At 33.3% G+C, this 25,780-nt stretch overlaps 1 protein-coding gene and 2 long non-coding RNA genes across 4 annotated transcripts in view; 2 read left to right on the forward strand and 1 right to left on the reverse strand.

Annotated features, from left to right (window-relative positions):
• Positions 1-16,591: 16,591 nt before the first annotated feature.
• LOC135132720 (uncharacterized) lies at positions 16,592-17,065 on the forward strand. The gene is made up of 2 exons (XR_010281080.1): positions 16,592-16,787; positions 16,840-17,065. It is a non-coding gene; the product is annotated as an uncharacterized LOC135132720 (long non-coding RNA).
• On the reverse strand, positions 16,617-17,475 carry LOC135132721 (uncharacterized). Its single transcript, XR_010281081.1, has 2 exons — positions 17,391-17,475; positions 16,617-17,338 (listed from the first exon to the last, which is right to left on the reverse strand). It is a non-coding gene; the product is annotated as an uncharacterized LOC135132721 (long non-coding RNA).
• A 6,770-nt stretch (positions 17,476-24,245) lies between these two features.
• LOC135132175 (protein amalgam-like) overlaps positions 24,246-25,780 on the forward strand; it is a 165,827-nt gene continuing 164,292 nt past the window's right edge. For both annotated transcript variants that reach the window (XM_064060161.1, XM_064060162.1), the window contains exon 1: positions 24,246-24,505. In XM_064060161.1, the coding sequence (XP_063916231.1) occupies positions 24,451-24,505 (55 nt within the window). In that variant the 5' untranslated portion in view covers positions 24,246-24,450. The remainder of the gene's footprint in view (positions 24,506-25,780) is intronic.

Raw genomic sequence — 25,780 nt, forward strand, 5'->3', positions numbered from 1 at the left:
AGATTACAAAAGGAACCTACTGACCAAATTTCATATTTCTAGCTTCAGTAGTTTAGGCTCTGCGTTGAACAATCTGTCAGTCAGCAAGTCAGTCAGTCACCACAAACAACTCAAACTTTTGTATGATATGTGTAAATATACAAATATATATTTTTCATTTTTTGACTGTTCAGGTTCCCTGATTTGTAGATCTACATGTAATATGTAAAAGTGATTGACTGATCAACGCAGAATGTTGGATATTGTGTCATTTTATTCGTAAAAGTTCATTTTTCTATGCTATACCACGTTAAATATTAGAAATACGAAAAATGTTTATACAAAAAATTGGTCGAAGTTATATCAACAAAATTTCCTTCGCCCTTGCAGTATAACACGATAAACCCAGTTTCTTTAAAAAAATTATTAAATTTGATTTTGCGATTTTCGATTTGTGATAACTCTTGTAAAATAAAAACCAGTGGCGTAAATAACAATCCTTAGAATTTGCGTTGAACAACAATCCTTAGAATTTGCGTTCCCAAGTACAGACAATGTAAAATATAAGTATTTAAAACACATCAACAACGGGATAAAATGTCCTCTCAGCACTAGGTAATAGCAATCTCAAGTCCAAGTGTTTATTTATCGAAAGAATGTCACGTAGAAATTAGTTTAATTTCTCAAAACAGGGGGCCAAAATTATTAATTAAATCACATTCACATATGATTTAATTTGTTCACACAAAGTTTTCTACATATTATAATTCATCTTTTATCAATACAAAATAGAGACATGCGTATTCCCACATCTTAGAGAAAATGGAGTGACTCGTTGTTAATTTGACCAAAAAAAATTTATGATGACGTAATCAACAGGGATAATTCTAGTCACAGCATAAAAGAAATGCAAGAAAAAAAAGGAAAGTGCCAAGCTCGGTATCGTACCACAATCGTAGTACCTCAGGTCGCCATTATCTCCGATACACCCACTGCACCACGGAGACATTCAACCGTCTAGGGAATAATAATAATATTTAATAACAATAGTACACCCTGCAAATGTTTTTGCGAAAATTTGAATGATTACCGGAAAAACTGAAAGTGGATTCGGACACTACAAGTACATGAGTATATTTTTGTGTAACAGTCAAATCATTTTTGGAACACCATTCATTGAAATAACGTCTTCAATTGGTTGGTGGGGATGATTAGCCAAATTTTGGTTAGCATTTAACCATCTCCAGGATATTTCTAATATACATGCAAAATTTCGCAACAATCGGTCCAGCAGTTTAGAAGATTACGTGTCTAATAAAAATGGATACAGACATAGAGACAAACAGACAGACGGAAACGGGGGACTACTTTTTTCGAAGTGTTGGAAAGTAATGGAAACTAAAAAGTCAAAATTTTTATTTTTAAAAGAAGGAACCTTAATCCATCAAAATTTTATTTAGGAGACCACAATTAAAAATTTTCATACTGCGTAGTTTTCTCCCGAATTGACCTATTAAACGAAAGTTAGGAGGATATAGTAGTCTATTTGCTCTCTTAAAGTAAATACTTTTAAATTATAACTTTTTGTGATAAAATAAACAAACCTCGAAAAGCTCACATAGATATCCAACACGTATTATTATTTTATTAGTGGAGCTCCGCCCTCTTCAGTATTCCGTGCATCTCCAGGTATCCTTCACCACGTTAATTGACTCCTTCACTGCCGTTTCCAAACTCTAATGACCTACGAACCTCTCTGAAAGCTTACGCTCAGAAAATTGCTGGAATGCTAACAGGGAAATTTCATTTGAGGGAATCTCCGTAGAAAATATTCCTACAGAATTCAAATATAGGTTACATTGTTTGATATTATACTTCGCGTTGTCATAATTAGCAAAGACAAGTAATGAATTTTGACCTCCTGTCGCCGAATTTCCTCTAAAATTCTGCATTTTAAAGGATTTTATGATGTTTCAGTTCCATTTATGCCGGTTATGTAAGCCTTGCATATTCATTTAACGAACACGCATTAAAAATGAAAGCGCTGATAAGCCAGATGTGTTTTTCCATTTGTAAAACTCAAATCAGAACTCACAATGAAAGCCGGTGGGCGAAAAATTTGATCACCATTATTTTTGCTATTTTTAATAATACTTTTTTGAATATTCATATCTACATCGAGTTTATCCGCTTCAATTTTTCATTTGTTGTTCGTTTAGGATTTATTTTAATGTAATTACGCCGGCAATTTTTCATTCTGTGACGCTAATCTCATCGTATGTCCTTCGTTAAATAGCATTAAATGTGAACATTTGATTTTCTCCCCGTTCGTTATCTGTTTTTTAAATATATTTTATATATTTGCGCCGATGTTTTTTATGTTATACCTAGAGGTTACACAAAACAAACATCGCAAAATCGAGTTTTATAATTTTCCAAGAAGCAGGATTTCTTAGAGTGTATTTCAGGGGTGAGGGAAGTTCTGTCAAAATAACCTTGTACCATTTTCTAGCTTAAGCTAGGGAAGTATTGTAACTGAGCCCATGATTACTTTTATGTTTTCTCGACGTTTCGTGACCCTAGAGTACGAAAAAATTGGTCTTTTGTTTCCGTCTGCCATCTATCGTCTGTCATCTATCGTCTGTTGTCTGCCGCCTGTCCTTTGCGCGTCTCACTGTATATCTTTATTACACAGATAATCCACGAGACTACCGATCGTTGTCAAATTTTGTATGTATATTAGGAATATCGTATACATGATAAAACGCTAACCAAAAATTTGTGTGACCATCCCACTAACAATGTAATGACGTCATCTCTAACTTTTGCAGTATTAAATGTTAATCAATTTTATAAAATAACAAACTCCTCACCCTGGCGTTTATGAGTGTTGACTATTTATTTATACTAGGCATCCAGATTTTTGGCAAAACAACTTAACTTTGAAATTCCAAAACCATGCCCTGAAATTTTGCAAATATTTTTAGGTTATCGTAGGTATGGTAACTTGTTACACAAGAGTTATTAGTTTACGCTTTCCCTAAAAATGATGTCATCTTACGTCATCAGCGAATGATTGTTATTTAAATTTTATAAAATACCGTACTCCTCCATGTGTGATATATTAATCCACCTTGAGTTATTATTAGCATAGACATGCAGCTTTTTGTAAAAAAATTAATACGAGGTTACTTCAACAGAAGCTTCCTCGCCCTTGAAGTACAATGTAACAAATTCCGTTTCTTTGAAAAATCATAGAAAATTTGTATTTTCTGATAACCTTTACTTATATAGTAACAACCAGTGTTGTAAATCACTTTAAAAAGTATATAAAATTTGATTTTACGATTTTCGTTATGTAATAACCGCTGTAAACCAATAATCAGACGTATAAATAACACCCCTCCTTCTTCAGGACTAGGTAATAGTAATCTGTACGTCAAGTGATTATTTATGTTTATACATGGAAAAAATGTCACGTAGAAATTATTTTAAATTTAGTTAAACCATAACCGAACAAAATGATCTCCGATACACCAACTGCACCATGGAGACGTTCAAACCGTGTCGGGAATAAAACGTTATTATAGCTTGCAAATGTTTTTGCGAAAATTTGAACGTGTACTGAAAAAACTATAAGTGGATTGCTACACTACAAGTATATGAGTACATTTTTGTGTAACATTCAAATAATTTTTAGAATCCACTCATTGAAATGACGTCATCAAATTGTTGATGGGGATGAATTTTTGAATTTTATAAATTTATAAATCAATAAGAAAAACTGACTCTTCCATAACTTCTTTTACTTACCTTGAATAAGTAATTCTAAAAAATATAGACGCAGTGATAAATCATGACTATAGACCTGTCATATTCTGCACGTTTTAGATTTATTCGGAAAAAAATTGACGTGACGTCATATTTTTTTGGAGGGGATAAGCAAATATATTCTGATTAAACGTTTACCCCCCCCCCAAATATTGGCGTCATCACCTCAAAATTTTTCGAAAATGCTGGATATGTTTCATTATGTTTCAGGGGCGAGGGAAGTTCTGTCGAAACAACCTTCGACAATTTTTTTATGAGCATAGTTGTTGAGGAAATTTAATGTATAACACAATGCATTTGGTATTTGTGTTTTTCAGGCCTGATAAGTTTCGCTCAGAAATGGTTATTTCGTTTTGTAATTTCAATACTAATTTAAGGATGATCTTAATATCTTAAAAGCTTTATTAGTAACCCATTCATCTAAAAAGTTTACCCAAAGTTAGAGCAGATCGTTAGAGCGGATTCATACCATCAGTCAAACCAATTGATTCAAAACATAGTTAACTACTCTACAAGTAGTTTCTGGAGATTTGCCTGTATTCATTCAAGAATTGGAAAATCAAAAGGGCTTTTATTAAAATACATTTTCTGTTATATAATATATTGTGTCAAATAGCATTACAATCCTCATATTTTTTAACATCCCAAACATGTTGACGTCTCATCGTAAAAGCTCATAAAATTATAATCGAGTGTGATTATAATATTAAATTAATAAGTTGCTAGCGTATCTTAGAGATTAAAAGCTGCAATAAAGTTCTTTTAGCCGTCATCATCTGTTAAGTAACATTTCATGCAAAACTAAAATGAACTAAAAAAACATTAAAGCAATTACAAGAGTATCGCATAGAAATGACAAAATATATAATTAGAAACATCAGTTAAATTTGAGGATTAGCGAAGATTTAATAATTTATAGCATCTGAGACGAGAAAAAGTTCCCTATAGCTGCAATACTCGGCATGATTCAAATATTTGTCCAAGTTATTTTAACTTTTCATATATTTTATTTGAAGTACCGTTAATCTTTGCGAAATCGTTAGGGAAAAGAACTAATTAACGCAAACTTTGTGGAGCTTTAACTGGCTTTTTCAACTACAACATTTTTGATAAATATTTAACCTTGCCTGACGTAGCAAAACGAATTATCCTCTTGTTCTCGGTTTCGTGGCTCGTAAACGCAACATTCGATAGCAATAAAAGAGATCATCATGACAAGGGGTCAAAATTGCTAGGGCGCTGGCGAACGCCCATAGATTCGATTTTAATTTGTAGTAGCGAATCTAATAATGCGGTTAATAACGTTTCTTGAATTGCTCTTTTATGTCCTTGGGGTTGCTGATTTATTACTCTAAAAATGAAGGCAAATAGCCAAGTAAATCCAACAGTTCAGCCGCTTGTTATATGACAACGAATATCTTGCACTGTGGTCGCACGTTTTGTCGCACCTAACGGTCTGCATGCAAATTGGGTGAAGATAAGCTCTATTTATAAAACGGACCGATATAAAACAACATGATGTTGCATGCCCGACAATGCCAATAATTTACGGTTATAACGCTTGTGTCGCGGCAGCACTGCGTTTCGACATTCACTTGTATATCTCTATACGTTTTCGTAGCAAATGCGAATTCTTTCAGAGAAACGATATATTTGTGCTATAAATAAGAGGTATTAGAACTGTGGCTGGCGTAAAATATTGTCCTAAAGATTAAGTTTGCATTTTAAGTTGGTGGCACTACAGCGAACTCCACGCCGGCTGTAAAAAGTGATAAGCGTACATACGAGTACATCCAGATATAACTTATTACTGCTGTTTTTGTTTGATATCCGTAATCTTTCAAAAAGAACAAAAATGCAGTAATACTCAAAACTAAATAAGTATTTTAATTTGTTTCTGCGTTAAACAGGAAAAACAAATAAAAAGTCGTAATTCATAAAAACATTGTCATATGTTTTTAAAATGAATTAAAGTTATAGTTTTTACTATACAGGATTGCTAATAATTATGGAAGCACTTGAATAACGCTTTATCAGAACTCATTGAAATTTATTACATAAGTAAAAGTATTTGAACTTCATCCACTGAAATATTGTTCCAATTTTCGTCAACTTTGTTTTGGGGATACAAGGCAAACTTGATTTTTTTAAATGGCATGAGGGGTCAAATTAAATATTTTTGAAAAAACAATCTGCATTCAGGGATGTAACACATGCCTTTTTTTATTTGTCCTAAAAAAAATTTAATTGTACAATTTGAAAAATGTGAAATTTATTTAACCTAGGAAATGTATCTTTAGTTTAGTTCTTTACCACTTGTACGTTGATAGAAAAAAAAAATTGGTCTAAAGAGTTTAGCCAGTACTTCCCTCGCTGTTGGAAACGTGACGACTGCATGCCTATTGTGTTTTTTTTCGCAGTAGATTTCATATATTTTTTTTTGAGTTACCCGGTATATGCAAATTCAAAAAATATGAATGGAATGATAAATTACAAGTACAGACTCATCATATTTTGTATATTCTAGATAGGATTTATTCGGCAAACTTTTGAGCTGACGTCAACAAGTTTTTGGAGGGGATAACCAACTATATTCTGACTAAAGATTTATGATGCTCTTTATAACCTTAAAATATCTGCAAGATTTCAAAGCATTCGGTTTTGTAGTTCTTGATTAACTCAATAAAATATATTCACGCATTCATTAATTTTTTGGAGTCACCCTGTATATAGAAATCCAAAAAATATGAATGGAGTGATAGATCACAAGTACGGACTCATCATATTTTGTACATTTTAGATATGATTTATTCCACAAACTTTTGAGCTGACGTCATCAAGTTTTTGGAGGGGATAAGCAAATATTTTTTGAGTAAACATTTATGATGCTCTTTATAGCCTTAAAACATCTGCAAGATTTCAGAGCATTCGGTTTTGTAGTTCCTGATTAAATCAATAAAATATATTTACGCATTCATTAATTTTTTTGAGTCACCCTGTATATGCAAATCCAAAAAATATGAATGGAGTGATAGATCACAAGTACAGACTCATCATATTTTGTACATTTTAGATATGATTTATTCCACGAACTTTTAAGCTGACGTCATCAAGTTTTTGGAGGGGATAAGTAAATATTTTTTGACTAAAGATTTATGATGCTCTTTATAGCCTTAAAACATCTGCAACATTTCAAAGCATTCTGGTTAGCAGATTAAAAATTAAATTTCAAAATATTGTTTTATAATTTTGATTTTTTTTCCAAAAATCTGGACGTTTCGGGTGAAAAGTCGATTCAGAGTTGTAAACTACATGTGTAGGACTATGTTATTTTATACAATTGAAAACCCATTTACTATGTACAATTTTGAAGTGACGTCATCGCATTAGTGGTGGGGATGATTAGACAAATTTTGGTTAGCGTTTTACCATCTACATGATATTCTTAATATAAGTACAAAATTTCACAACAATCGGTCGAGTACTTTCGGAGATTATCTGTCTAATAAAAATCCGGGACAACAGACGGACAGACGGACAGACGGACGGACAGACGGACAGACGGACAGACGGACGGACAGACGGACAGACGGACAGACGGACAGACGGACAGACGGACAGACAGACGGAAATGGGAGACCTATTTCTTCGTCTTCTAGGGGTCATGAAAGATCGAGAAAACGTAAAAGTAGAGAGTCGACCGACGGACTCGATTACAATACTTCCTTTGCTTACGCTCGGGAAGTAAAAAATAAAAGTTAAAACTAATTGTAAAAATAACACATTTAACTGACATAAAACAAAAAAAAAAAACCAAATTGAATGATTTAATATATTTTTTTGCCTTTTATTACAAATAAAGAAAGACATGTGTTACATTCTTGAATGCAGAAAAAAATGCAAATATTGATGGAAATTTGAATAATATTTCAAAGGATAGAGTTCAAATACTTTTACTTGTGTACCAAATTTCAATGAATTCAGATAAACCATTCTCCCGATATTCAAATGCCTCCATACTTTTTAGCGACCCTGTAGATGTATTACAAATAATATAATAAAGTAACCTTGGGATAAATTGTAAGCAGTTTTCGTAACGTTGTCTGGGGTCACTTTTTATTTCCGTAAGCATAAGCTAAGAAAGTATTGTAATCGAGTCCATTGGGAGACACGTTGCTTTCATATTTTCTCGATGAGTTATGACCCTGAAAGTACAAAAAAATGGGTCCTCCGTTTCCGTTTGTCTGTCTGTCCGCCATCCGTGACAATTTTTGTTAGACAGAAAATCTCCGAAAGTACTGAACCGATTGTTGTCAAATTTTAGATCTGTATTTTGATTTATTAATATAATCTAGGCGGTAAAACGCAGTGATTGAAACAATTACTGCCCATTTACAATGGACATAAGGCATAACAAGTACATAAAGCTTACATAAATACATAAAGTTGAAACGATGGAAAACGTGTACCCCTGTTCACAGTGGACGAACGTAATTCTTATGCTTATGAACGTTTTATGTAATCCTTGTGTGCGTACACAAAGTTGAAACAAGTTCAACTTTGTGCACGAATTATGTCAAAATTATGTTAAAATCTAGGGACTTTTGAATGCTGCTGTTGAATTCCCTTTGACAGTTGGCACTTGGCACTTCACACCTTTGATTATATTATATAAATTATAATCAAAGCTTCACATTGCGAGTCTGTTCTGTACTGCGAGTTGTCAAGTTCGAATATCGTATGAAATTGTAGGTTAGATATTTTGATTGACTCAATTTGAGGTTAGCCGTTTCTATGTTTAGCCGGGAGTTATTCCGTTCTGCGTTTGCGCAGTTTAAGAATTCTTACAGAGTTCACTCTGTCCACTGTGAACGTAGATAAGCATAAGCCAGACACAAACCAAAAATGTAAATTATGTTATGCGCTCGTTCTTATGTCTTATGTCCATTGTGAATGGGCAGTTACTTTAAAAAAATAGTTCATTGCAATTCCTCATTAGTTTTAAAAAGTAACTGTTTAGTGTTTACTGTAACAATTATATTACTTTTTGCACTTTGAAAAATTTGATGAGACAAATTTAGATATTTTTTGTGTAGGTACGTTATTTTTTCTAACATCTAATAAAACAAATAAATACTCCACGCCAGAGGACCACATTCATAATTTAAATTCAACAATAATTGACACTCAAAATTTTCGTCAGCTAAATAATGACGTTTTGTCTTAAAAACATCAGCGCCAAAACCAACCATTCTTTCCACTGAGGCACTAGTTGAAATACTTGTACCTATATATTTTATGAACATGTCTCTGAAACATGGAGCACTATGATTCAATAGATCTAATTAAAAATAAATTATTTTGGTACTTACCAAAATATGTTTCCGCAGATTTGAGGATGCTGCTAAATTTCACGACAAAGTTTTGGTTACAGGTAAACAAAGCTTACATTGCGCTTTTAAATTTTTGTTTAATTCGTTTCTAAAGTTTTACTGCGTTTAGACAAAAATTGTTTAACGATATGCGAAACCATATGACTAATGTTTTTAATAGTCATTTTGTGTTTTGTGCGGCAGACGATAGGTTCGGCGAAGGTAATTGAACCGAAACCGGTAACCTAGAAATAAAAATAGAAAGTGGCATAGACGTTTTTTCCTTTTACGTAGTAAATTTTTATTCAAAATATGTGTTTATTCCCCTGTTAACAATGTGCCGTTGTTGGCACCCCTGACATGGTGTCGCGTCAGCCAAAATTACAGCCGTCTGAAGGTTGATTATTATCCAAGGATAAAAATATGCGATGAAGCGGCAGTCTGCTGTTTCTTGTCGAAGAATAAAGGTGTATTTTGGTTTCGCTCTCGTGTTTCCATTTCCCTGTGTCATTTTGGAAAAAATCGATAATGTCATCTCAAAAGTTTACAGAACAAATGCCACATAAATTGTGCAAAATATTATAAGTCTGCACTTTTGGTTTATCATTGCAGTCAGTTATTTAGAATTCTTTATACAGGATTACTCAGACTAAATTAATGAATGGGGCAAGTTATTTTACTGGTTCAATCAAGAAAAGCTTACGCCAATTTCCAGAAAATTTGGGAATACAGTACTCTTATCATTAGTATTAGACTGCGCCTATATAAATTGATATAGGTGCCCTTGCTAAAATGTTGATAATAATCTTTAATTGTCCAACAGTAACCCATTTACAGGACAAAGCTTTAGATATTATTATAAATGTAGAAAATACATTGCACACTAATTTTAAGTTTATACTAGATACAAAGTGTTTAGAATAATAATAAAACAATAAAAGTAATTTAAACTATTTAAAGCGAATTTGGTGTATTTGACTGATATTGATTAAACAGATAGAAACTACTATAAAACTACTAAGATATAGCAAGTTGAAAATTAAAATTATCTTCATATAATTTATTTGCAAGATTGCACATAATGTCGATTGGAGATCAGCGTAGGATGTTGGTTTTTGATGACGGTAAGTATTCTTATGTCTTGCTGAAAGACATGATACATGGAAGGGAAGTTTTGATAAAAGAAAGTCAGTATCAATTTTATTATGAACTACGTTAATGCAAATTTTGCACAACCGTTATCTTTTCTTTCTTTCAAGGAGCTGATATTGTGTCTAGATAATATGTCTGATGATTTCTTCCAATTTCGGGATAGACATAATCTATGTGGTGAGACGAATCTCTTTACGTTACTGTAAATTATGGAATAAATTTTCGCAAAGTTACAGATATTGATATTTGCCTGTAGTTTTCAATCAGAGAGCTGTCACCCTTTTTAACAATTAGACATACTCTAGCTATCTTCCATCTGGTGGGAAAAGTAGATGTTGTGATGGTCGATTAAACATTTTTGAAAGTGGTATAGCCTGAACGCACCTACAGTCCCGGATGCAAAAACTAGGAATACGATCATCACCGAAAGTGAATTTGTTTGGGAATTTGATCATAATGCTAGTTAACTTCAATTCTTTGATGAAGGGTATACTGAAAGATAAAATATTATTTGGGGTTGATATTTCAGTTTTACAGTTAGCAGGTTAAGATTCAGAGGTAGCCTGTGCGAGGGAATTTCCAATGGAATGCGGATTAGAAAATTTGGATGAGTCATTATAAACTTTGCCTGGTATTCTAGCTCAGCCACATTTCTGACTTTCCAGATCTCAGATGGATTCTGCTTGATATTGTTTTCCATTGTTTCTAGGTATGATTTGTAGACTAGCGAGATTTGGGATTTGGTTAAACTACCTAGGCGCTTGAATTCAGTTTGAACTGTTTCGTTTTGCTTTTTCAGCCACCTCTGACGCTAGGACTGTTTTCAAGTTTGTCTTTATGTCAGATAGGCTATTAAGGAACGTCCAATCGATATTATAAAGTGAACTAATAGCTGACGAAAATCTGCTTTACGGAAAATTGTGTACTGAATGAGTATTAGTAGGAAAGTTTGTGCACTTAGGAGAAGTAATATGTATTGATATGATGATATAAGTCTATCCTAACTAATTAATAATCACATTGAGAAATCAACAACCTAGTGTACTAGCTAGTTGTACTAGCCTACAACAGTCGTTGTAGGCTAGTACAAGGTCAAGTACTTTGTTATCCTTATTTCTAATACTTATTATTATACTGCTTCGTACCTAGTATACTGGCGAAATCATGTAGGTATGACGACTTATTTGGACTTATATTATTATCGCTAAGTCAGATATATTAAAGTCGCAATTTAAGTAGAATGAAGCGTTTGTTAAGAATAATATGTTCCAGAATCGCTGTGAAATATTCAAAATCACATATAGATATGTCTGGAGGTATATATAATATGCCTATACATTATTTATGATATGTGAACCAATTTTGCAACTACACAGGATAATATCAATAAGCGGTATTAAGTTAGTCAGCTGAGAAGTGTCCATCTTGGTAACAATATACTTGCTTGCTATTGCGAATAGAAGGAGGTGGTCTTTAGAACAATCGACTGCACTAACGTTTCCATCGCATCTGATCATATGATAACGTCATTACAAAATGTTGTATTGGAAAAACTCACTTAAAATACATGCCAGGCATGTTCTTTACCCTTATTTTAAAACTATACACATATCTTTATAGCTTATAGGGATTATCTTAAAAAATAAAATTCACAAAATCAAAGAGAAGGGGCTACTGTTCTTCAGGGGCTAGGCAAGTTCTGTCTAAAGAAGCTTAGACCAATGTATTGTTACTTAAATTGCCATGCCATGACGTAAAAGAGTTGACACCAGCGTGCATAAATCACGAGCAAATAAACACCTTTAAAATTTGTTTTTACACGGTCTTGATGCAGTTACTAATGTAGAGTTTTGTAGAATATTTAGATTCACAAGTATTTGAAAGCATTGATGTATATTTATTTATGGATTTAAATGCATATCTATTTATATAGGACAGGAAAATTAGTGATCAGTTCACGTAGTACTTACGTCAACTCAACAACATACAAGAAGAAAGTGTGGAAAAGAAGCCAAACACACTGCTCATGTGTTATGTACTTAACTTTGTAATTGCTCTACTTTGCCATAAAATAATATTTTTATTTGTTCCTTACTTGTAATCATCAATCTCCAAGTCACTGTATTCCACATGAAAATGTCACTTTTACTGGCTAGCCAGTAAAATTTTTACAGCCCTGCTCGTGCTCATACAGCCATGTATTTTAAACTATTATAAGTTGAAATGACATCCAAAGTTGATTCAGGCAAATGTTCACTCACAATTGCTGCTTCCTCAGTAATATAGCTTGCGCCACGCTCAGTTCAATAAATGACAGAACAACACAATAAGTGCCATGCTGACGTGCGTTTCCAAGGCAAACGTCTAAAGCTCGTACGATGTTTCTTCAAATATTGGACCTTCTAGGATTGTTAATAGTTTATAATAGTTATTTACAAGTGAGAAACAAATAAAATATGGAACAATACACGCAAGGTAATAGGTGTTTACTGGCTCCAGAAGGTGACTGCCCGCCAGTAAAAACCCTTTTACCACGCTAGTAATGTTAAATACTGTTTCATAACTCACACACAAAATCAAGTTGTTCTAAAAACTAACTTTTTTATTATTTATTAGTTCCTTTAATATAAAAAAATGTCTGATAGGTACCTTTGGACGGAAAATAAATGTAATGTAATAGTAGCCACGCACTTTCTTTGTGCTAAAACGTTTTCTGTGTTTATTAGTGGCCATATTAGCTATAGTTGGAAGCATCACATCAGCAACAACAACTAGCGCTCCATTACCACCGTCGGCCGAGTCACTTCGTGTTCCCGGGGGAAGTGCGACCTTCTCACTACCGCCGTAATCGTAAATCTTCCAATAATTCATTAAGCTTCTGCAATTACTCGACATTGCACGCTACTCGCTTGCTCCAACTTATGTCTGTGACATTCTCGCCCTGCTATAGCAACCCCTTAATGGCCACGATAGTCAGTCAGGACAAATATTTGACACGTGCGCCACCCACAAATTTCCGCAATTTTACCAGTAAAAATAAAATTAGCTCGAACAAGATGAAAATGGATGAAAAAAGTATCAACGTATCGTAACACACGGTTCAAAGTTTTGCTTATGTGTCTTTTGCAAATTAAATAATTTTTGAAGTGCAGATTTTATTTTTATATTTAATGACTCTATAAGAAGAGTTATTACAAAAATAGTATAGATCATTATTCCATACACGTACTCAATTCAAAGCAAATTTTTTATTATTATAAAAGTTAATGGGGATAAATTCAAGTATGCCACATCTGGGCGTTTCATGACCCCTAGAGTATGAAATAATGAGTCCTTCGTGTCTTCTATCTGTCTATCTATCTGTCGATCTACTGTTTGCAATCTGTCCGCCGTCTGTCCACCGTCTGTCTGCTGTCTGTCCGCTACCTGTATCTATTTTTATTAGACAGATAATTTCCGAAACTACCGGACCGATTGTTGTCAAATTTTATATGTGTTGTGTGAAACTAAAATTTATCTGATATCCGCACTGTTCTTGTAATGATGTTTCCTTAAAATTTTATTTAGTAAACGACATTTCCATTTTATAAAATAATATAATTCATATAATACCTGACTTTCACTCGTTGACCAGTGGAAAGGTGCTTTGCTTTGCAGATGAAATATCCGCGATTCGATTTTTGTTATTGATAAAATCAAGAACGACACATCCCACTGTTTTATTATTGGTATTACACTGCACGCGTCGGAAGTGACATACGTGTTCTTTTTGAAATGTTGATCTGAACTTTCTCAATTGTTTTTAACTTGAAGGGGACTTAATTTAGTACATTGCAAAAATAACGTATATTATTATACGCAAGCCTATATTTTTTAAATTGCAAAGTATATTTTACATTATTAATAACTTAAATGATTCAATAATTCTCAAAACGCCAAAAGTTGTTTTGTTAAGAACATGTTATGAACAATATGTTGTTCGTAAGTTTTTCGAACAGAGTAATGTAGGTCATTTTTCAAGTGATAACAATAATAATCAACCTTGTTCCAACAGGCTACACCCAATTCCAGGAAACATTAAGATAACTAATTAATTATTATATGAAGAAAGCACGTATCACTATCAATGCACTAGCACTTTGTACATAAATAAACTAATAAACTGTGATTACAAGAAATAAAAAAGAGAAAGCTAAATAAGTAATCTAAACAAATAAATCTTAAACCCGAAGTCCACCTCTATACGTATAATTCACTTAATCTGAAGTATTATTTGCGTTACAGTTAGTAATAAAGTTAAGTGAGTCGGCATGAATGTCACAATCTTTAGAAATAATAAGATTATAACTATTACACATAATTGACACATAGGTGACTTGTTGATAACATTAATTCTAGGAGTTGATGTATAGAAAGTGACAACAAGTCTAGCATTTAATCTTGGTAGCCTAAAAGAAAGTTTAGAAAGAAGCCAAGACCAGTCCACCCTATTAGAAGTAAATTAAAAAGAGATATCACAGTAATACTGGTGCTAGACTTGAACCGTGTAACTCGGTTAGGTACGTACTATCCAGCAAAAAACTGCTCTTTAGATGTGACCTGGCGTCTTTGAGACCGTGTGACCGGAACTGGTAAGGGTTACCTTCGTATGGAGGACATGCAAGATGCCGTATGATCTTATGTGTTACAGATACGAGTAATAGATTAATTACACAATGTTGTTTATGATACGAAAACAGCTTCTCTTGTTCTACGTCCCTCATTACATTTTAGTTGATCCAAACTGTTTTCACAAACTGGGGCTCTATCGGAGGCCCACTAAAGCAAAATGTAGCATCTTGTACTTCTGCTACAACTGGAGGCGTTACCGTGTAAGAGGAAACCGGGTAGGGAGATCCCATTGTGAAGATCCTTTAATGACTCTGAGAAAACAGAAAGATGGTTATCACACCACCGTGGGTATCAGGGGCCACGGCAGAGGTTCTTTTAACGGGCCCAAGGCAAGGTGTGCAGTGGCACGACTCTCACTAGTTAAAGGTTTGGTTGTTCGAACAAATTGGTTTGGACGATAGTTCTGAGTTTGCCTTACCCATATGGGGGACGAGCTTCAAAGCTTAGGACCCATATAAAGGAAACCATCTGTGGTCTTTCCTTCTTACTTCCCGAGCATAAAATAGCTATTTGTGTATTAAGAGCGCAAAATTATACAGGGTCATTATAAAATATTGTAGTCAACTCACCTATGAAAAACAAATGAAATTTTTCTCGTGCCGCTAATCACCAAAATGATTTGAACTGTTTTGAAATGTCACGAACGTCCAAACAAATCTGTCAGATGTGTCAAAAATTGAAATGCCCGGTTCGCGGTTTAATTTCATTTTAAATAGACACGAAAAGACGCCAGGCCAGAGCATTAAGGGTTGCAGTGTTATCGAGCATTTGTGAACGCCACTGCAATACATTTCAGTTTCAAAAATTGTAAATTGTCAGAAAAACGTTTAAGGGCTTTGTCATGAATTACACCTTGGAAAGTCGATTGGAGTTGAACAGAATAAATCATCTGGTCTGTTTTGCAAAGAAGCAATAATTTTTCAAATAATGAAATCCAAAAAGTGAGGTTAAGTTTGTCGAAACCAATGAACACGGTAATTATTTAAAAAATTACATTTTTATAGGTACCCTGAAGGTAAAAATTGTGAAAAATCACGTAATGGACAATGGCAGAGCAAGTCTTATCACAGTTAACGAACACTATGAGTACCTAATGAGTTTTTGCAGTAAATAATTTTGCCAAAGTTGTGATCTCGCGAAAGTTCTGTAAATTGTAAGGAATCGTCAAAATATTGGTGCAGACATGGTTTGTGACCGGTGCTTTTCTCTTGAAAAAACACAACTGAAAGCCTTGATCTTCATCCCTACAATAGGTGAAAACTGCTATGTCCAAACATTACCTTCAGCTTTGCAGTTTCTAGATATCTGAAACATGCCAGATCTGCATAACAGGAATGTCAAAGAGGTTCTACCCAAAACACGCCCACATGGCCATCCTAATATCAAAATTTTTCAAAATTTCTATAACAAAAAAGATGAAAAAACCAATAAAATTTCAGGAGCATAGTGTTAAGAGTTCTGTAGATGATTATGAGGTCTCTTGAAACAACAGAATGTTTAATAAAGATTTTTAACTTTCCTAATAGTAAAATTACAATTATTACTAAACAGTAAGTTGAAGTTAAGTTTTAAATTAAGAGAATGCAACTAACACCGAAAGAAAAATGAAAGTTACTGAAAATAAAAAACTTTATTGCAGTACCTACATACACTTTCTACATCTAATTTTGTTTATTGATCACATTCATTTACTTGAAAAAGTATCAGGCCTATGAATCGTCGTCTGGAAACAGCTAACCACACACCAACCTTCATTGCGTGTGATGGTGTTTCTTCAAAAGCGTGAGTATTTTCTATACACCAAATTCTGAAGTTCTGTCAGTTGACATAATAGCCTAACAGATGAAACCAGGCTTCATCAGAAAAGAACGACAAATCGAGAATCCCGTTATCGTCCATATCAGCTTGAAACCAACTACAATACCCAACGCGGCAAGGAAAATCAGCTGGTTGCAGCTCCTGAACCAACAAAATCTTGTATGGATGCATATGTAACTTCTCTTTTACGATTTTCTGACATGGGCTGTATGGTACTCCGGACAGTAAAGATTTTTGACAAAGCTTTATTCGGACTTTGTTCCATTCTCATCCTTAAATCTTCAACAACGTCTTCACTAACTTGAGGTCTCCCCGTCGGTTTTCACTTAGAAATGCTACCAGTGTCGTTAAATCTGGCCATAATTCGCCGTATAGCGTCTTCAAAGATTCTTCATCAATGACAACAGAACATTTCACTAGATACTCGTTTTTAGACGCCTCCACAGAGTACACTCCATCCCCATCCTCATTTAACACCCCATTACGGTAATAGGCATGATGATTGCGCCAAAGAACTAAAAAAATCATTTGTAACACTGACCATAGTTATTCCTCTGTGTTCATTACCTGAGATTATTCCACAATGATCTGTAGTTTTGATAAAAACTGTTTTTTGAGACACTTATTAAAGTTCTAACAAAGGGGAAGACAGCAAAAATGAAAACAAGACATGTCAATTAACTCACAAAGTGAGGGAAATCGTACCAGTACAAACGAAAAAATTATTGACATCTGACAGAATTTGATGAAGCGTTGAAACAGTGCAGCCGCTAATGTCAACTAATGTGGCGTAAAAAATAAAAATTCCAATATTAGTGTAATCCTTTCCACAAAACTGAAAAAGGCGGCACAAAATGTTACCAAAATCATGGCCTTCTTCGACTACAATATTTTATAATGACCCTGTACATTGCCGATTGAGAGAGAAAGTTGCGGCGCGACGAAGGAGCGCTGCAATCTCTCGAAATCGGCAATGAATTTGCGCTCGTAATACACACAAGATTTTTTCTACAATCAAAACAGTTTGCATAATAATTAAAAACGTCCCACTTTTACAAAAAAATTAATTTTATTAACAATAAAACTCAAAAATTTTGTATAAACCAAAGTTTGTTTACCTGTTGCTATGGAATGAACTGGCCAGTGAATATTTGATTAATTGGATTAGCGAGCGTTTTATACACTTTGTCGCGCGTGAGCGACAAAGTGACGTTCTTCGGAAAACTTGACTTTTGCGTTGTCAAGTCCAAGCGTCAAATGCCTACTTTCTATATCGATTGTAGAATAAGAATAATTTGAACGTGTTGAAATTGCATTGTCGCATAAAGTTACGCAAAGCATTACAAATAGTTGCTAATCGCTTACATGGATTTTCTAAATAGTACGTCCACTTCATTTGACAGTGTCAATCCTAGTAATTTTATTATTATTAGAGTCTCTGACAGCTTAATATTTTGAGTATTTGGCAATAAATAATAATAATCGTTAAAGTTGGATTTTGCAAGGTTATGTTTTATCTTCATTTATGCATAACTTATTAGCGTCAACCCATTCACACAAATTTGCCTAAATTATCTTTACTTTTCCTTCAGCGTCAACACGTCTAAGTACAAAATTAATGTCATTTGAGTAAGACATTTGCATGAGGTTACATTTTTACTTCCCGAGCGTAGTCCGTCGGCCGACTCTCTAGTTTTACATTTTCTTGATCTTTCATGACCCCTGGACGACGAAGAAATAGGTCTCCCGTTTCCGTCTGTCCGTCTGTCCGTCTGTCTGCCGTCCCGGATTTTTATTAAACAGATAATCTCCGAAAGTACTAGACCGATTGTTTTGAAATTTTGTATTTATATAAGGAATATCATGTAGATGGTAAAACGCTAACCAAAATTAGCTTAATCATCCCCACCAGTAATGAGATTACGTCACTTCAAAATTGTACATAGTTGTTGGAGTTCAAATTGTATAAAATAACACAGTCCTGCACATGTAGTTTATAACTTCGAATTGGGTTTTTACCCGAAACGTCCAGACTTTTTGAAAAAAAAAAAAATTATGAAACAACATTTTGCATTTTAATTTGGAATGTGCAAAACCGAATGATTTTAAATCTTGCAGATGATTTACAGTTATGGTAAGCATTGTAAATTTTTAACCAAAATATATTTACTTATCCCATCCAATAAATTGATGAGGTCAGCTCAAAAGTTTGTCGAAAAAATCCTACCTAAAATGTACAAAATATGATGAGTCTGTCCTTGTGATTTATCATTCCATTCATATTTTTTGGATTTGCATATACAGGGTGACTAAAAAAATGAATGCGTGAATTTATTTTATTGATTTAATTAGGAACTACAGAACCGAATGCTTTGAAATCTTGAAGATCTTTTAAAGTTATCATAAGCATGCTAAATTTTTTATCAAAATGTATTTGCTCATCCCCCTAAAAAATTGATGACGCCACCCCAAAATTTTGCTGAAAACATCTTATCTTAAATGTACAAAATATGATGAGTGTATATTTGTGATCTAACACTGCAATAGAATTGCTTATACGGGGTGTCTGAAAAAAATTAATGAGTCAATTTATTTTATTAATTAAATCAAGAATTGCAAAACTGAATACTTACTTTGAAATCTTGACGTTGTGAAGTTATTGTAAGCATGTTAAGTTTTTAATCAAAATGTATCTGTTTATCAACCCCAAAAATGTGATTACCATACGCTAGATCCAGTGCTGTCGCGGCGATAGTTTGATTACAAATATATTTTTCTTTTGGGCTTTATTTTTGAGATTTGCTTATACGGGGTGTCTGAGAAAAATTAATGACTGAGTCAATCAATTTTATTGATTAAATCAGGAATTGCAAAACTGAATACTTTGAAACCTCGGAGACGTTTTAAAGTCATTGTAAGCATGGCAAATTGTTAATAAAAATAAAGTTTATTTCCCTCAAAAAATTGATGACGTTATCTTAACATTTTGCTGAATAAATTCTACCCAAAATGTACAAAATATGATGAGTTTTTACTTGTGATTCATCATAGCATGAATATATATTTTTTATTGATCAAATTAAGAACGAGTCACCCCATTTTCCCGAAAATGTGAAAATACAAACGTTTTTATTCAATAAGAATTATAATAATGATATTCAGAACATTTTGTCGATTGTAGCTTACTAGTTAATTATTTTGATTCTTTGTTTTGAGCGGACGCACTCATTCAAATCAAACTAATTTCTACGTGACATTCTTCCGATGTATAAACATAAACACTTTCAAGTTGTTTTTCTTATCGAGGATAATCTAAGGTCCTAAGTAATGAAGTCCATTGGATAATTTGGTATGTACTTTCATACTTTTTCTCGATATTTCATAAGGCCGTAGCTAGAGGGGGCTAGGGAATGCTCCCCTAGATCTAGGCAAGTTATAATTAATCAAATGTCAATTACAGCATCCAAAACCAAATAAAATGTACTGTTTTACTGAATAAACGGAAGTCAGAGCAATAAAAATGTCTGGACCGTCGGCATTGTCATCATTGCAGTTCGTAGAAACCATGTTTTAGTTTAGTTTAGTACTATACAGAGTGTTCATTTTATATGTTCACGCCTGACATTTTTTCATAGGCAACATATTATACACCTCAGAAACTACTTCGTCCAATTTATTTTTTTTAATAAGCAATCATAGCAATCACAGAAAAAAATGACAAAGATGTCGATGCCAAATAATGACAAAATTGAAAAAATTAATACTCAATTTATTTTAAAATGCCCCGCTACAAAAATGTAATGCGAAAAAAATATATAATAGGCATGCAGTCGTCACGTTTCCGACAGCGAGGGAAGTACTGTCTAAACTCTTTAAAGTAGACCAATTTTTTGTTTAATTAATGAAGAAACTAGTGGTGGTGGAGAGGCAAATACGCAGTAAAACCAGTTATATCAGACAAGAATTGACATGAAGAAAGTGGTTGTATATTACAGTTAAGTGTGTTGTTACACTGATCGTAATTCAAAATCGGTGTGAGTAAAACTCAACAATTTATTTCTCGATTAGCCAAATTTACACGAATATTTACACAGTGATTGTGTACAAAATAATTCCGACGCAACTTGACTGCACTCTGTCTTGACTGAACTTGAATCGTTCCCGAAAGTGGCCTCTTTTTAAACCCATACTCCGTTTTAGATATTCCGCGATCGAGGTTTTTCTAGAGTACCCATCGCGACTTCTGCTTCCAGGCTTTCCTTCACTCATCATCGCCGTACATACTAGAAAATCCTTGAGAAAACCCATAGGCGTCGTACCGGGGCGACGTATAGGTTTATTTCGTAATAATATTATTAATTGTTCTAAGATTTTTATCAACAGGCCCCAGTAGTTTAATTCAGAATATCAACTTCTTGCATCATTTTAACTAAAAAAGATTATTTCGACAGAACTTCTCTCGCCCTTGAAGTCTATCGGGGGGACTGACTACTTTTATCTTTTTTCGACATTTGATGACCCATAGAGTATGAAAAATTATTTCACGTGGTGCAGTCTCTGTACCGTCTATCCAGATATATTATTAGGCAGATAATCTCCAAAACTACCGGACCGATTGTATTTTATATGTATGTTAGGAATTTTGTGTACATGGTAAAACGCTAACCAAAATTTGCCCAATCTCCCAATCAATGTCATGACGTCTCAGAAATGTTTATAATAAATTTTATAAAACAACGTACTCTTACATAATTTTTTAATTTTTCAAAGAAGCGGGATTCGTGGCACTGCACTTCGGAGGCGAAAATAATAGCTTTCGACCAATTTTTTTTTGGTATTACACTGCCCCAATCCAAGTTGATATACGTGTCCTTGCAAAGATGTTGATGACGTCATCACAAAATTGTGTGAAGAAAAAAATCAACTCGAAAATGCTGGACATTGTAATTCAGGAGCGAGGGAAGTTCTATCGAAAGAACTTTCGACCAGTTTTTTCTTAACAGAAAATAATAATCAGTCTAATATTAATTAGTCGACGTCATCACAATCAATTACAGTTTGCAAATATGCCTCAGCATGATGTTCCTTAAAAATTATTAGAAAACGAGCATAAAAGTTGTACGCTTTTTTATTCAATACGACTGTACTTAGAATTTGGAGGTTATTATAATACAAAAATCGCAAAATAAAATTTTATCAATTTTCAAAGAAGCAGAATTTGTTGGACAATACTTCAAGGGAGAGAGAAGGAAGTATTAATAAAAGAGTAAATGGGGTCTATATGACTTATAGTTCTTACGGATATCATAATTTTTTGTTCCAAACCTTTGCTGAAGCCTTTTAAAATGGTAAAAAGTGAAAAAAATGAGAACAGGATGATGCCCATTGGAAAAGGGAGAAAATATAACAAAAATAAAAGGAAAAATAATTTACGGGCGGTATGAGGTCAGGAAGTGGAAGAGGGTCCTATCGCAAAAAGTTAAATAGCAAAGTTATTAGTAATAAAAAGATCTACAACTTTTATATTTACACTTTCTTTACATAACCTCAAAATATATGCGAAAAATGCAAATAACCGAGTTTTTGGTTTTTTATTTTTATCTCCCACAAAAAAATTTTGTTTTCGCGAAATTTGGTGAGAACTTACCTATTTATGTTTCAAACTCACTGTAATTTTTCTGATTCAAAATATTTATTTTTTCGCCATATTTTGATTGAATACCGAAAAACTACCCTAATTTTCAATCGAAAATTCTCACGTCAAAAGATTTGCTTTTTTAATAAAATTGGTGTGCTTTTTGTTCGCTGAAATCTCTACCTTCTGATGGTGTAAAGAAAATTATACATTACTACGGCAAATTTTCACAAGAAATGCAAAAAAACGAAGAAACTCAAAAAGTTGCTTCTTAATTATTATGTAAAATTTGGAGCTATTTATTAAAATTTACACGTTAATTACTCGAAAAACGTAAGATTCCATGTTACATTGATAAATTAAAAAAATGCAAATCGAAATATACCATTATAATTAACAACCAAATAAGTTAATAAACTTCATACTTTATAAGACATCTATAATATTTTGTTAAAGTTGTAGGATAATTTTTAAATACTTAATATGCATAGGTGCCTATTTATTGCTATGCTATTTTAAGATAACTTATATACTTGAATGGCCTACGGAAAATTTTAGCCCATGAGAAGAATGAACAACATTGTGTGAAGAGAATCGTGACGAATTGACTTATTTAAAAGAAACTTTTGGAATCTACAGTCACAAGGATTTTCCTGTAAACAAGCAGAAGAAAATGCTGATGCTGACATAATTAACATCTCGATAGAAACTGCCAGAAATACTAATAAAACTGTCATACTTGTGGCTCAAGATATTGATCTTTTGGTCCTTTTGAATCAATTGAAGCAGAACATCCTAAATTCATTTTCATTGTCTTCTAATAAGTATATAAAATTCTAGTGGCACAGTGTGTGTAACCAAACTCCCCCGAAACTCGGTTATTTGCATTTTTCGCATAAATTTTGAGGTTATGCAAAAAAAGTCTAAATACAAAAGTTGTAGATCATTTTATTACCTAGAACTCTGCCACTTAACTTTTTTCGATAGGATTTGTAGTTTTGCCGGAAATCGTGATAAACCGTTTTCCAGCCTTAAAAGCTCATCCTCTTCCACTTCCCGACCTCAGATCGCCCGTAAATTATTTTTCCTTTTATTTTTGTTATATTTTCTTTCTTTTGCAATTGGTATCATCCTGTTCTAAATTTTTTTGTTCTCAAAAATTATCGGCACTGGCCTGTACTGTAAGTTTGTGGGAAAACACAAATATTTTTTAAAATACTCATTGCTGATTCGTTGTTGCCCACCATAATCTGATAAATAATTTAGTTATTATATTTTTAGATGACGTTATCATCTTTTTCTGTTTTCATAAGTGTGCCAACGGTTTATCGTCATTATCATAATCTAAAAATGTACCCAAAATTTCAGAATAAGTTATTCGCTAGTTCGTCATCGTTTGGTTATAATGTAGCCAATGGATTAGATATAGATGGAAATATGGATATCGTATTATATTCGTATTCTATGTGTTGTGAAATGCAAAGTTGCAACTGAAATGAAAATTTATTTTACGAATCTGCGACAATTAGCAGTTAGAGTTGTTTTGTTTTCTTATAGTTTCTTATCATGTTACTCTAGTTACGTGTGTAACCACTGCAATAAATGTAATTCAGTACATGATAGCAGTAAATCGTGTTAAATACGATGAAGACTTGTTATACCAAAGTCAACTTGGCACTTACACATAAAACGGTACTTAACAAGGTGACAAACTATCAAAATGAACTTTGAGAGCGCAAGCGCCTTCTTTTCAACTGTTGATATCCAACCAAAGCGGGTAGCGGAATTCTGGCGCACGGTCCTTTCCAGTATTTCCCCGGCGTTTGCGAGAAATCTGTCGAAGCTTTTAAAGCTTGAGCGCGCTCACGCGAACTTTGAGGCTTTCTCTTTGCGAATTAAACTTGTGAAAATCGTTCGAAAGTGTGTTCAGTGACTTATTTACATTTTGTGGCCCAAGTGAAAATTGTGTGTGAACTTGTGCCGTTTCACAAAATGCATGCAGTTTTCGTCTTTATTGTTACCCTGGCTCTGCTTGTCTTGGCTTCTGGTGAGTTAAAATATATTTCTTTTGTCTTAAGAATAAGAGTAACAATAATAAGAAAATATAAATTCACTGAGAGGTTTCGGATGATTTTATTCAGTCACAAAAAACAATCACAAATCATATGTGCATTATGTATCGAATGTATGCAGTATCAGGCTTAATAATTGTTGAAAATATGCGACTCGTTATCTCGGAGTTTCGGGTAAATTAATTCAGTTTTTAGATACCGTGCTGTTGCGATCGGCGACTGTAAATTAATCTGATTGATTAACCGGATTCCGAGAAAAATTAAATTATTGGTGTGCATGAAATTAAATTTCAGTTACCATTTTAACTGTAAACACCCGTATTTTCTGCCTCGTATTTATTTAAGTCTCCTTTCCATCAACACCTTGTTTTGAAGCATCGGGTGACAAGTAAAAATATTTCTTTTGATGGGTACAGATTATCTGAGAGTGTTATGTTTGTATACACCCCAACTTATAAGATGTAAACATGTCATTCCCAACGTAGGAGTGTTAATTAAACAAAAATAATTTGCTTCTTGTTGACATGTTAACATGTATAAAAAGTGACGTGGGTTGTGGGCGGATGCATTATGTAAGAAGAATATCTAGCTCTTCCAATAATTTAATTAATTAATACGTTACATAAAGTAAGCAAGTTGTGTGTCGCGTAAGTAAGCTTAACAGAAGTAAAGGAGAGTTGGGTGCAATTATTCATGTGATCAACTTTTTTCTTATCTTGTTAATCTGGTTCGTTGAAGTATATGGACAGGTTGATGCATGTTGTTTTTTTTTTATATGAAGGATACACATCAACAGACACTGATAAAAGTTAACATATATGTATCTTATCACTTTAGGAATATAATTTTTGTAATCCACCTACAACTATATTTTATTTAACTTTAATCTTCTTTTTGGCTCAGAATAATGGCCGTAATAAATGAAACTACTACAAGTTGAGATTTCATCAAATGAGAAACACTTAGACACATTAGTTAGTGTTTAATCACATCGAATCTTTTTAATTAAATCTCACTAATAATACTTAGACATATGTTTTCTATTAAAAAATAACAATTATTTCACTTTTAAACTAACCGAAAGGATGTTTTATTGTTTGAAACTGTTCTGTTCCTTGGAATAAATGATAGGAATGTGAGTTTGAATGTGATTTCCAAAATGTTTATAACTATCTGTCTGGTGTATAATTATTAAACACGATTTTTCATAATTTTTTTTTCAAACGTAGTATTTAGATTTAATATGTAGA

Source organism: Zophobas morio, unplaced genomic scaffold, assembly GCF_036711695.1.
Source record: "Zophobas morio isolate AGI-343-1 ecotype UQ-CSIRO unplaced genomic scaffold, CSIRO_AGI_Zmor_V1 ptg000021l, whole genome shotgun sequence".
In the NCBI taxonomy this organism is placed as follows: domain Eukaryota; kingdom Metazoa; phylum Arthropoda; class Insecta; order Coleoptera; family Tenebrionidae; genus Zophobas; species Zophobas morio.